Source organism: Rhizophagus irregularis, chromosome 1 (assembly GCF_026210795.1).
Source record: "Rhizophagus irregularis chromosome 1, complete sequence".
Lineage (NCBI taxonomy): Eukaryota > Fungi > Glomeromycota > Glomeromycetes > Glomerales > Glomeraceae > Rhizophagus > Rhizophagus irregularis.
Genome location: NC_089429.1, coordinates 5,881,404 through 5,895,851, shown reverse-complemented (window position 1 = coordinate 5,895,851; position 14,448 = coordinate 5,881,404). Strand labels below are relative to the sequence as shown.

Below are 14,448 nucleotides of genomic sequence, written 5' to 3'. Positions count from 1 at the left end.
GTAAATATATATATCATATACATATCGGGTACTGATATGTATATGATATGTAAATGATATGTAGACAATATATATATTTACACATATCTTACACATATCGGGTACCCGATTTTCTGCATTAATACTACACATATTGGGTATATATCTGATACATATCTGCTACCCGATATATTGGTTTTTGACCAGTGGTTGTTCTTTGAGTCGAAGTTTAATTGGTTCTTATATTATACGTAATTATCTCGATCGGTTAATTGAGATGTGATGATTTACCTGTATACTGATAAGCTCCAGCGTCACGTTATCACATTGATAATCAAAACAAATAAGTTGTACAAAGAAAAAAAAAGCTATTTTGGTAGGTTTTTCTTTTCTTTTTTTTCTTTAATTTTTTTTTTATTTTAATGAATGGTTCTTAACGTTCCTTTTTTTTTCTTTTTACAGAAGTAACAAGACTGGAAAGGCTGAGTTAGAAAAAAAACAGAAGTTAGTTTTATTTGGAGAATTCACTAGTGTTAGCTAGGAGCGTACTTTTTTGTTTTTTATGTTCTGGCGAGGACTTTTGGAGGTAAGTTGGGAATGATTTTGCCATTACTTACAAGAAACGTACTGACTTTAAGAAATGCACTGTCATTTTTTTTAATTTATGCAGGTTCCATATTTTTGAACTCCTTTAAAACGCGGTAAGCTATTGTTTTTGAGTGAAATTTTGGAATTGAATTTAAGAAATGTGCTGACTCCTTTTTTTGATTTTGATTTTGTAGGTTACAGCTTTTAGGATAATGATGGTACATTGATTTTTTTGAGTTGAGGTTTCGGAATTTACTTTAAGAGATGTGCTGACATTTCTTTTTTTGACTTTTGTAGATTCCAGACTTCATTTTTTGGCGAACGATATGTAAGTTTCGATATTTCAGAACTTCTTATAGGAAGCGTTTTACTAATATTTCCTTTTTTTTTGTAGGTTTTGGCCTTCTATCCTTGGGTGACAGATAGCATTATGGTAAGTTTCGATATTTTGAAACTTTAAAGCTTTATATTTTATTAAAGAACTGCATATTTATTAAAGAATTGCTTTATTAACGTTGAGATCTCCCAATTCCCTCTGTCATCAATTTACAGAGTTGCCACATCGAACGGGCATTCTCATGGTCGAACGAACAAATGAACGAACGAACGAACAATTAAACGAACGAGCGATTAATCAACAACATAATTAACAAACAACATAATCAACGAACAATATACAACAACATTCTTGGTTCACGACATAAATAGCGTTAGTAATATAAAACATCAAACGATATAAAATAAAATTAACTTCTCTAAATTTTCCCCAAATTATATCCACTTTTACCTTTAATTTCAAACTTCGATAGCTCTTGCTACGAATTATTACTTTTCAAAAGTGTATATTTAATTCATCTTAAATTTCCATGTTATTCAATTAAAATTAATTAAGCGAACATTAATTAAAGTTTAGGGCGAACCTATTACCTTTAATTAATAATATACTTCATTAACAAATAATTAAATTTAACTTATATTTTTATTGAGTTCTGTGGATGAGAACTGTGGAATTATTTTGAATTCCGTTCTCTTTTTATACAAATTTTATGCTACTTTCTATTCTATCTATATACTATCTTTTATGTTCTTTTTACATATTATCTTTGAACTATCTTTCTAATATACTATCTATATTTTAAATACACTGTCTTTTAATATGCTATCTTATATATATATATATATTATCTTTTATAGCATCTTTGTATTATCTTTTTATATTATCTTTTATATTATTTTATGTTCTTTAATCTTTCCAACATTATTTTATATGTTCTTTCAATCCGCTTCATGTGTTTTGCTTATAATCCATCTTTTGTGGCTTATAATTATTCTTTCTAATCGTTCTTATTGTTAAAGATTGCTAAGCCGCAATTGATCGACTCTATTTATCCTATTGGTTCTTTGTCAATCATTTGATAAATATTACATCATGTAGATCATTACTCTTCCTAAATGTTTATCCTTTTCGGCTAATTATTTATCCATCTACGCCAATTCATAATCAATTTGTTTGTTCTTAATATTTGGCAATTGCATTTGGTGATTGAATTTTATCATCTTTTCATGCTTGATATTCGACCGTTTACAACGTTTCAATTTTTTTTATAGATCCCGGAATTCTGAATTTTGAACCTGGGTAAGTTTTGAATGTATTTTTGGGAGCTTCTAAAAAATGATTTTGTTAACAGTTTATTTATTTTCTCTATAACAAATAGATTCTGGCCTCTGGTGATTGATAATGGATACCAAATTACATTTTTTTTATAGATCTTGGGTGTCAGAATCAAAGTTTCTTTGCAAATTTACTTTTGGAGAACGGGTTCTAGATACTGATCACGTGGCTTATCGCTTCAGACTTACCATTTCCCTAGTATTATTTCAAAAAATGAAGAGTAAAAAATTTCTATCAACTTCCTAAAAGGTAAGCTTTTTTTAATTTTAAGAAAATTAATAATAAATTTTTATATATTTAATATATATTTAATAATTTTTCTAAAACAGTTTCGATCCCGACAAGATGCAAAAATTAAATTGTTTTAAAGTGGTATTCGCTAGAAAAATTAAAACTACCTATAATGAAAAATGACTATTAATTTTTACATTTTAAAAAATATTTTTTTAATAAATAAATATTATATTTAATTTGATTCCATATACAATGAACTGCTAAAATACTATGATAAATATCATAAAATCCTGTATTAAACGATAATTGTCATTGATATATTATTATATATTAAATTAGGTGTGTGGATACAATGACCGTCATTGATATATTATATATTTTATACATGTCGAATACTGACATACGGATATTTATCAGACACATTTCTGACATGTATTTGGTACCTATCAGCACTGACTGGTATCTATCTGATATTTATTATAGAAAGAATATCGGTTATCTGATAAGTGTATCATATACTGTATGTCCGATATTCTACTATATCTCCAAATTTACGCATAAACACCACACGTATCAGATACCCGATACGTATGTATACGTTGTATATTACCCTCCTTTCTTGTACATATCGGGCACATATTGCACACCCGATATGTACCCGATAATCTCGATTTTGACCAGTGCTATAAATTTTTTATACTGCTAAGCAATTTATTTTATGACATATTTATATTTATATATAATCTTTTCTATAAAATATGTATATAAAAAAAACTAAAAAAACAAAAATTTTTGAAATAATGTATGGATAAAGCTATTATTATTTTTTTGTAATATTACAACTTATAAATGTTTCTTATAAATATTTCGTATATCTGTTCTGTAACTTCAGAGCGTAATTTAGGCACTTTAGTCAAAGAAAACATCCAAAACCTTCTTCTTAAGTAAAGTTGTTCAGCAGGTTCGAATCTACTTACATATAAATTTTTATCATGATTGAATAGATATTTATGGATTTATTCATGTTTTTGTAACGCCACCAATACGCGAAATTTTTATTTTTAAAATTTACTGTAAAATTTGTCAAAAAAAATATTTTTAAAAAATTTTCTAAGTAAAAATGAAATAACTTTTATTGATTATTACAAAATTAAAATTATAGTGTAAAATTATAAAAAAACAGAAAACCACTTATTTTTCCTTTCACACCCACCTGTTGCTCTCATTTTTAATATATATTTTTTAAATGCGTATATGATTTATAATTTTAATGTTATATGGACGCATATTTGTTTTATCAAAAACACATTACACAATCACGTCTAAAAATGTTTCCTGTATTACGTATACAATTAACTTATTCTTTCGTATTAAAAATAGTAAATTTTTTCTACTCAAACATATTTATAACTTTGTTTACATATTTTATTAATTTTTTTTAATGTGAAAAATGTAAATATATCTGATATATTATATTATATATCTATATATCTATCTATATATTAAAAAATACTGCAATCACGTAGGCGTTATGTTTAGATTAACCATATAAATAAGTCATTTGAATTGTGTAACCCTACTCCTATTCGTCACCAATATTACACAAAACTAAAAAAAGGAAATTTTATCTTCTGTTACTTTTTAGAGAAATTAAAAAAATTGTATTGCTCAAATTTCCAAAAAAGGAAATTCTTTGCAAATCTTTTAATTCTGGCTGAAATTATGCCATATATTAAAAAATTCTATCCTGCTATGCAAATATATATCTGACTATTAATAATTTAATACTTTGCTACATATAATTATATCTGACTATTTAAAAATTATGTTATCAAATAAGCAATAATAAATCTCACATAGGAAAAATTTTTATATGTTGGCTAAACAAACTCAAAACCTACCTTTATATATATTGTTCAGAGTCCTTAACTACTGATTCCTTTTTTTAGTATGGTGTAATACTCATGGGATATATTTACCATTGCACGTCAGCAGCGGGTAAGCAATTTTTTCGATCGTTTAGGATTTTTTAAAGATCTGATCTCTCCTTTGTATTAATATATTATTGTGATTCCTTTAAGTATAATTAATAAAAAAAAATAAAAAAAAAATAAAAATATATCATATATCGTGGGTTATAGTACCCTTTAAAGATATTAGCCTTAATTATTTTTTAAAAAATTTTAAATTATGGCTATAAGATTTTTATAGCCTTAATTAATTATAGCATATAAAAATTTTATATTATGATACTTTTTTGAATTATAGCTAACATCTTTATACCCCCCTATATATGGTATCCTTCTTGAAAAATTTCATAGAATTGTATAGTATTTAGAAGAATATTTTGCAATTATTTTGTGATTTAGTGATCAGATTTGAGTAATCTTTTTTTTATTTGATAGTTCTCATTGAGCTCTTCAAAATAAAAAAAAAAAATGATTGCTCAAATTGAATTGGTAAATCATAAGATATTTACAAAAAACAGAATTTTTAAATTTTGTTTAGTACTTGAAGGTATAGCGTAGAGTCATTGTACAAAATCTATTCAAAATTTGCCAGATTTTCTGAAAAATTTCTAATAAATCCAGTTATTTTTTTAAATTCAGAAATTTTTTGGACATGACATAACAGATTTCTGGTAAATTTTACAAATGCCGGAATTTATATATACAGTAACACCTCCATAATAGCATCCTCTATAAGTGCACTCCCTCTTTATATGCACATCATAGTCCGGTCCCAAGCTTGGAACTTAAAGCTAAGTGCACTCCTTCTATATTCTGCATGTGCAAGCAATTCTGAGTCTCGGGTATATTGGAATACCCTTCATAAGTGCATTCATGTGACTATTGACCAATAACAATAAAACGGTTAATTATTAAAATAGATAGATTAATTTATTATTTGTATATATTATGGTGTTTTTATACATTTCTGAAAATAACATTATTTGATTTCTAATAATTCTATTAAAAAAATCAAATTATTTTGTATAAGTGATTGCTACGAACTATAATTACAATAAATTCAAATGTAATGCTCTTGTTTCGCTTTTATTACACTTAATTAAATACATTAATGCATTTAAGATAAGTTAAATCAGTTAAAAGCATGTGAACATTTGTTTAGTCAATAATCCTAAATTAGTATAGTTGGGGAAGATTTTTTAAGGAGATTATATTTACAAGAAAATAGTGCATGATGCAAACCCCATAGAATAAAAAGTAGATTATTGGATTCCTGTCATATATCTAAATTAACGAAAAAAGATGATGATTTCATCATTATATAATAACATTAAAATCAGCCATATGTTCCATATGTCTCTAAAAATGTCTGTCAAAAAAACCACCCTTACTGAGATATAAAAGCGAGAACTTTGTATTTACACTCATAATAATAAAAAAATCTGAGCTCAGTATGTTGATTGGATTGAAGAAAAATGGAGCGTCAGAGTTAATGAGAGCACCATTACTTGTATTCTACAAACATCAGATAAATGTTTTAATTCAGAAACTATCAGTTCAAATACAAAATGGCATAAACCAGTTACCTATCCAGAAGTCGAGCTTGCACTTAAGAAGTTCGTATTAAACTACCAGCATTGAACGGTATTAAGTGATGCGATCCTTATTGAAAAAGCCAAAATGATTGCAAATGGCTTAGGTATTCCTCAAGATGCATTATAATTTTCTCTGGGATGGCTTCATAAATTTAAGGATCACAATGGAATTCGCCAACAAAAACTTGAAGGAGAAGCTTCATCTGCTGATGAAGCAGCTATCGCTAATGCCTTGCCTTTATTAAAAAACTTTGTTCCAATTACCCTCCTGAAAGAATCTATAACATGAATGAAACGGGACTTTTCTATAGGTAAATTTACTAAATTAATTAAAAAAAAATTTTAAAACATAAAATTCATTGTACACGATTATTGATAATTTGTAGGCTAGAACCTGATCAAACACTTGCAACAAAACGATTTTCTAGACGTAAAGTGAACAAAGAATGCCTTTCAATTGCATTATATGCAAATGCTGATGGATCACACAAATTAAAACCTTTAATCATTGGAAATTTTAAAAAGCCTTGCTGTTTTAAAAACATAAATATTCAAAACATGCCCATGACATACCATAACAATACCAAAGCCTGGATGATCACAACACTCTTCCAAGAGTGGATTAAAGAATTTGATTGTCAAGTTGATCTAAAGCATCAAGGCCAGCACGTGTTATTTCTTCTTGACAACTGTTCCAGTCACAAAATATCTGGCCTTACCTTACGATACACTGATATTTATTTTTTGCTTCCAAACACAACTTCAAAAATCCAGCCAATGGATGCTGGAATAATCATATCATTCAAACAATATTATCATCATTTTTATATGCGGTAAGGTATATTGTTAGATCTGCTAATTATTACAACATCAAATCTAATTGCTTATTTTTAAAGTTGGATGCTGCGATATGTAGAAGCAGGTGGGCATACAGAAGATTTACGCATGGATGTTCTGCAGACTATTCGTTATATCATTCAAGTCTGGGATGAGGTTAATGCTGAGATAATTTGTAACTGCTGGTGCCACACAAAAATCCTACCTGATGCAAATGTAGATTTAAGAAATATTTCAGAAGATATTCGCCAATGTGAAGATTTAGTACTTAATGATCTTGCAGATGCTCTTCAAGGCCTTAATCTCCCCTATCCAATGCAGGCAGAAAAGTTTCTTAACATATCTGAAGAAAATGTTATTTACAAAGTTCCCAAAGATGATCAAATTATTGAAGAACTCGTATATCTTTTTAAAAATGCTAACAAGGAGGATATAGAATTAGAAGAAATGGATGATAGCAATAAAAGTTCTATTATTAGCGTTAATATTGCAATTAATAGTTTAGAAACTGTATGTATATTTCTGCTTCAGCAAGACAATGCGGAAGAGTATATAAAGTTGGTGGAAAAGATTGAAAAAATTTTTAAGGTCAAAAAACAAACTTAATGCGGCAAACTGACCTTAATGCATATTTTCATTAAATAAATATATTTTTCGCAAAATGTTTAAATCAGAAAATAATATTAAATAAATAAAATTTTTTAATTGTGTAATATGATTTATTTTTTTATTGGTTGTTCTTTAAGTGCACACACGTGCACTTAGTATGAAGGTGTTACTGTATATATTTTTTACTCCCTAAGCCACATAATTGCGAAAAGCAGAACTGCAAAAGCAATTTCGAAAAAAGTAAGTCTCCACAATATATTATAACAGAACAATTATTTTGAATTTTTAAAAATACGGTATGTTTAACTTTATTTTCAAAATTTTGTATTCTTTTCTCTTGTATAGTTGTATTTATTTTATAATATACCTTTTTTAAAATTTTTTTATAGGAACAGTACATTTTCTGGGGTAATTTCAATTTAAAGAAAATGGTGAATATATTGCAGCTGCTTAATGGACACATTATGAAAGTATTATGGTAAATTGTTTTAATGATCTAATATTCTTTTTATTTCAGTAATAAATTTGACAAAATGGAATATAAGATTATTTTTTAATACCAATGTCTTTTTTGATTATTTTAAATAGTAAATACACGATTATAGTCAAACTTGGAACTTTCTGGTCCTTCTAAAGAGACACGCATCATCATATCTAATGTATTTGTCGTTAATAAATTTCTGTTTTTGGTTTTAATTTAATTCTGTCTACTAAAACCACATTCATATTCTATACTTGAAAAGGGTATACAATATATTAATTGAATTAATTTGATAATATTTAGAAAAATATCATTATAATCTTGAATTAGTAAGGAAAGAATTGTATCTATATCTTTAGAAGAAAGATTATTGCTAACAATCATTTTATTAAATCCCGTCCATTCTTGTCTACATTTATTAATATTAAAGAGTGCTGATGATTGAATATTATTATGAATATTTGGACACTCATAATATTTTAATAAGTCTTCTAATTCATTATCTCTAAAGAATAATAAATCTTGAAAGTTTTTGTACCATTCTTGTGAATTCAATATTTTCATAGAAACAAATAATGATCTATTAGGAAACCGTTATTGTAATTCAGAAATAATGCTTGTTGAATAACTATATATATCCATTAAGAATTTATCATAATCCCGCCCATTAAAAGAAATATTATATCCCATATATTCAATTGAGCTATTTCCAAATGGGTTAGTTTTATCAATAAATCTTTGAACATTATATCCGAATTTTTGTGATTGATCATTTATTGAATATTCTTTTTAAATAGAATTAATTGTGACTTATATCATTAAATCTATATCCGAAAATCGCAAATTTTTTTTTGTAAAAATTTACTCAATTGCATTACATGTTCTAAAATATCATAAAAAATATAAAAATGCCAACATTCTCTAAGATGTTAATTTATTATATACTAATTTTAGCCCTCCATCATTCTTTGCTTCTTCCAAATACTTTTAATAGCTTCATACTATGCAAGCCAACATATTTCATATAATCTCTTTATTTTTAAAATAGAACAATCTAAAAAATCTTGAATTTCTTTTAATTGTTGAATACGTGAGCATGAATTTTTGAAATAACCATAAATTTTTTTAACTAATAATTCAGCTTTCTTATAAAACTCAATTTCTTTTCTTGCATCTTTACATATTAAAACTAATCTATAAGCTACGCAATGATTAATAATTAAAGGATAAGTGCATATTTTGGAAAGTTTTGCTGCTACACCTTCATTTTTTCCTAATATAACTGATGCACTATCCGAAGCAAATGCTACAAGCTTAGATAAAACTCCTTTTCTTTCAAAAATATCAATTATTGCACAAATAATACTTTCTGCATCACATTCAGTTAAAGGTATAAGACATAAAAAATGGGTTTTGACTATTCCTCGTTTAGCTACATATGAAATATATATATCTAAATGTTTGGTTGTCGTAATATCTGTACTCTCATCAATCATTATTCCAAATGCTACAACATCAGATAATTCTTTTCAAATTTCATTTTCAATAGTTTTAGATATTGCTATTAGAAATTCGTATCCTGAAATCTCATTTGTATATGTAATTGACCCATTAGAAATATTTGGTGTTCCTGATTCTTTCATCATTGCAATAATAGAAGGTAAAAATCAGAGTGGTAAATTAGAACTCGCTTACTTATAATAAAGGTCACTGTAGAAAATTAGCCCTTTACTAATAGTTTTTATCTTACTTTTTTCTTAAATTCTATTGGTTAATTAGCTAAAAAGGAAAAAAATCATAATAATGTAACATAAAATTTCCTTTTATAATAGGATCTGCAAAGAATTATATATATATAATTTTCTAAAATTATTAGTTTTATTTTAAGGGAAGTTACATATATTATGTAATATTTAGTTTAATATAAACTTACTTCCTCCTTCCCTTGTCAGATTTAATAACCAATTAAATTATAATATTTATAAATTATATATTTTATTAAGTATAACGTAAGATTTTGGTTACCCCTTTCCCCTTTGATAATTATATAATATGTGTAAACTTTCTTAAAGAAAAAGATGAATATTAATTATTTCTTTTTATTTAAAAATGATTTCAAGTTGTTTCTTAGAAATATATAAATAAATAAGTCAATATTTTTTATCTCAGTTTTTTTATTTTTAATTTTATTAAAAATAACTAATATTCTTTTTTTTATTTTTCTATAAGAATCTATTTCTACAGAATTATAAATATATTGGTATATTGAAAATAAATTAAAGAAATGTTACTAATCATATTTCTTTTTTTTTTATTTTATAAAAAACAGAACTTTTAGGCTGTAATAATAAATTAAAGGGTATTATTACTTCTGAGCATTTATTTTTTTTTATTTTTCTTATATTTAAAATTTAAATGCTCTTTTTAATAGAATTTGGATTTGACAATATAACATTAAAGTTAAAAGTTAAAATGTGTATATATTTTAAAAGTAATTATATTGAACTTTTGATAAATTATCTAAATTTTAGTAATATAAATCTACAAGTATAATATAAAGTGAATTTTAGTAAATATTTATTATATTGTATAAATCTGTTTAATGTAAAATTAAATTTCTTTTTCCAAAAATATACATTTTATAATATGTAACCTTATGAAATTATATACTTTTTTTATTGTAACCTAATTTTATGATATACTATTTTTACATATGACTTTTATTTAAAATACCTTTCCATTAAAAAAAAAATACTTTTTTTGCATATGACCTTTATTATCCTTATTAAGGATTCTTTTAATGAATCAATGTGTAATCTGGGTAGTCTTATCACACCATCTCGGGTAGCACAATTATCATGGGTTAGTAAAAGGGTGGGACGTGACATATGCAAGTGACAAATAGAGCTCTGAAATGAATGATGAATATAAATAACGCGAACGCAAAGATTATCCTGGTAATCTTGTAATCTTCTTGACGAATGCGATAAATGCATCAAAATGCATCATTGTAAACAATTTAAACACGTCTTTAATTAAACGCGTAAATCTAATTTAGTAAAATATCATATGCGTAATCATTTTGGATAAATCTATAAATTGAAACTTTTGTTCTTAATTTTTTCATTCTTCGTTCAATACAAAAAAATCATATTAATACATACGAATTACGAAAAATCATATTACATTACCTTTTTTTTTTTTTACTTCGAAAGATAATAATATTAAAATGATCTTTAATTCCTCTCCAAGTTATGGTACACCTGTTTCATTCGATAGCTTTTATATAAATACGCGAAAAACAAAATTGGTCTCCTTTTCAAATAGCGACTCGAGTCAAAATTTCGAGGTAATTTATGATAAATATCTGGCAAAAAAAAAATTATTCAATACCATTTTTTTCTCGTTATTAGACAAATGATGATGATACAAAAAAAAGAGAAGAAGTCCTTCAATTGACGCCAAGGCCTCATAAAAGAGCTTCAACAACTCAAGATTTCAAAAGATCAAACAAAAGAGTACGATTCACAACCTGTAATGCCTATTACTTATTCTATTAATGAAATAATTAACGAGAATCGGGGTTGATCTTTTTGTGTAAACGTACTCCTTGCAAATTAGAAATTATTTTTTTTCTTATCTTTTTTTTTTGTAATTTTTCTAATAATGTATTAATTAGATCAATCCAATGTTATTAAATAAATTTTTGTGAATCAAACTATTAAAATAATAAAATTAGTGAAATTAACGAATCTGTTGGGTTTATGGCCTTTAGATCAGTTCCTCACAATAATATATATATATATAATCTCTTGTGGTAGGATGGGAGTAACTCGGAGCAGAATCGATTATTTCGGTTCGTTAGTCCAATTCGCTTCTAGGTATTTTTGATACGAACGGCTCAAACCGATTGACATTATAGGTTGTGATCAAAAAAAAAAAAATATTAAACCGTCATATCCTTATGCAGTTGATCGTACAATATTGATTCTTTCCCCGAAGGAAGAATTGCGTCAGTGACTTTTTTTGATTGGTTATTTAAAATGTATGAATTTTTTCTCGTCAAAAAAAAAAAAAAAAAAAAATTTAATCACGAGAGAGTAGTAATAGATCTTTATTTAATAACCAAAAATATATTGCACTAATCAAAAAATATATTGCACTAATCAAAAATATATTGTACTAATCAAAAATATATTGCACTAATCAAAAATATATTACACTAATCAAAAATATATTGCATTATCAGAATCACATCTAAATTCTTTAATTACTCCTAAATTTTTGTATTTACTAACAAGTCTCGAATAACCCTCCATTCTATAAATAGGATCAGACGTAATTATAGTAAGCGCAGGCCTGCGTTTCCATCCTCCGAAGAATTTCTCCAAGTTTTCCAAAGAAAATTTATAACTATCAAAGAATCTAATTTCCCTTAAATTGGTTGGTGCATATTTTAATAATATTTTTAACAAAGCATCACCTTTTTCTAACATTTGTTCATAAGAGGTTCTTTCTACTCCTAATATAACTAGTAATGATTTCAAATTTTTACTAGATTTTAATAAATTTTCCAATTCTAATAGATGTTGATCCGAGTAAGAAACTAAAATTGATAGACGTTCAACCAAAGGACAATTTTCATAAACTTTTTTAATAAAAATTAGAGAATCATCAAAATAATTTTCGTAATAATAATCATAATAATCATATTTTAATAAAATATCTTTAAGATGACCCCCACTATTTTTAATTATGCTTGAAGCCTTTTGTAATGATATATAATTTGTTTTAAAAACCTCTAGATCACCATACACAAGCTCGGAATTAACATCATTATAACCAAGAATATTATTAATTACTAATGTTTTTAGCTTAGTAAATTTTGGGAGTACCTCTTGAAGATATAAGTGCTGATAATCGTCATCAAAACGAATGGACATTATTAAATGGCTAAGAGTATTTACTTTTCGTTCTAACGTATGAAGCAACTCTTCATATGGATCTTCTGCAATATAAACATCGTTAGAATTATCTTTCCATTCAAAATACCTTAGATTATTCTGATAATCGATTAATTTAACAATTCCATGATTAACGTCCATGTCCTTATTAATAACGATAAGCCTCTGTATATTTGAACTGATACGAGCCAACCCATAAAAGTAAGAAGATTCTATAGATGAATCACATCTTAATTCACAAAGTGATTCAAGACGAGATCTAGCCAATGAAAAATAAAATATTTGGTGTTTAATTGTTTCCATATCCAAATATTTGAACTTCAAACATTTTCCAATTAAGATATTATAAAATTCCTCTTGTAAAATAAATTTATTATATCCTAAAGAGGTACCAGCAGAAAGAATCTTATATATAGCGTTTGAACTAACACTATTACAATAAGACAAATAATCAAATGAGAGTTGTTGATGTGAAATTTTAATTTCTTGTGATTTTTCTAGGTATTTTGTAAAATCATCAGGTAAATAAGAAACAATAATATCGTATAACGAACTTTTTTTGTGATAATTAATATCATAATTCCAAGGGTTTCTCCATAAAATTGGAATCGCAGTTTCACACCAAAGTTTATTGACCATTAAACAGGAAAATAGAAATTTTGAATCATTTTGTATTTCATTAAATATCAAAAAAAGAATATCCTTGTTAATTTTATTCATTTTCAAAGAAATAATAATCTTTTTACAACCGAAAATTTCTTTGATAATTTTCCGTAATGAAATATTTATTTTCGAAAAGAAAAAGAAAAGACGAGACGAGACGAGAAAAGAAAAAGACGAGAAAAAGAAAAGACGAGAAAAGAAAAAGACGAGAAAAAGAAAAAGACAAGAAAAGAAAAAGACGAGAAAAGAAAAAAAAGACGAGAAAAGAAAAAGACGAGAAAAAAAAGGGGGAGTAATTATGGTTTTAAATAAATAACTAAATTTAAACAATGCGTCGGAGATAAAACACCGATGCCAATGCCGCGTGACTGATTACAGTACATATATGCACATCGGATATTATTTAATAGTTTAAGATTCTGCATATGTTTCATATGATGATAACAACAATGTTTAGAGAAAGTTGTGATCAAAATGCTACTCAACAATTCTTACTGTAGAATCTTAAAGTTTTCTTTAATTCACGGAAAAAGAAATAAATTACTAAAAAAATTTATCTTATTCCGAATTTTCTGAGGATCCTTTCTATTTTATTATTGATAGAGAACGATTAATAATTTGACACGTCATACTAGTACGACAAATAATTTATAAAAAGTTTAAGCTTTGTGTTTTGAATGTAAATCATGAACATATTTTTCACATCGCTAGGTTGAAATTGGAATTGTTTTTATTCCTTTATTTAAAAACATAATTTTTTAATATACATAAGAAGAATTTATTATTATATATATACGCGCGTTATGTTTCGTTTACCAACAATCTGACAACTGACATAAAATTTTCGATCCATTGC

At 26.0% G+C, this 14,448-nt stretch overlaps 3 protein-coding genes across 3 annotated transcripts; 1 reads left to right on the top strand and 2 right to left on the bottom strand.

Moving 5' to 3' along the window:
• Nucleotides 1–8,181: 8,181 nt before the first annotated feature.
• Nucleotides 8,182–8,529, bottom strand: OCT59_001230 (uncharacterized protein; the record flags this gene model as incomplete). Its single annotated transcript, XM_066139410.1, has 1 exon — nucleotides 8,182–8,529. One exon carries the CDS (start codon nucleotides 8,527–8,529, stop codon nucleotides 8,182–8,184), a length of 348 nt encoding a protein of 115 aa, XP_065988816.1.
• Nucleotides 8,530–10,930: 2,401 nt separating this feature from the next.
• On the top strand, nucleotides 10,931–11,946 carry OCT59_001229 (uncharacterized protein). Its single transcript, XM_066139409.1, has 2 exons — nucleotides 10,931–11,314; nucleotides 11,379–11,946. The coding sequence occupies exons 1-2, from the start codon at nucleotides 11,195–11,197 to the stop codon at nucleotides 11,523–11,525; spliced, it is 267 nt and encodes an 88-aa protein (XP_065988815.1). The 5' UTR covers nucleotides 10,931–11,194; the 3' UTR covers nucleotides 11,526–11,946.
• A 105-nt stretch (nucleotides 11,947–12,051) lies between these two features.
• On the bottom strand, nucleotides 12,052–13,886 carry OCT59_001228 (uncharacterized protein). Its single transcript, XM_066139408.1, has one exon. It carries the CDS (start codon nucleotides 13,647–13,649, stop codon nucleotides 12,192–12,194), a length of 1,458 nt encoding a protein of 485 aa, XP_065988814.1. The 5' UTR covers nucleotides 13,650–13,886; the 3' UTR covers nucleotides 12,052–12,191.
• Nucleotides 13,887–14,448: the final 562 nt, after the last annotated feature.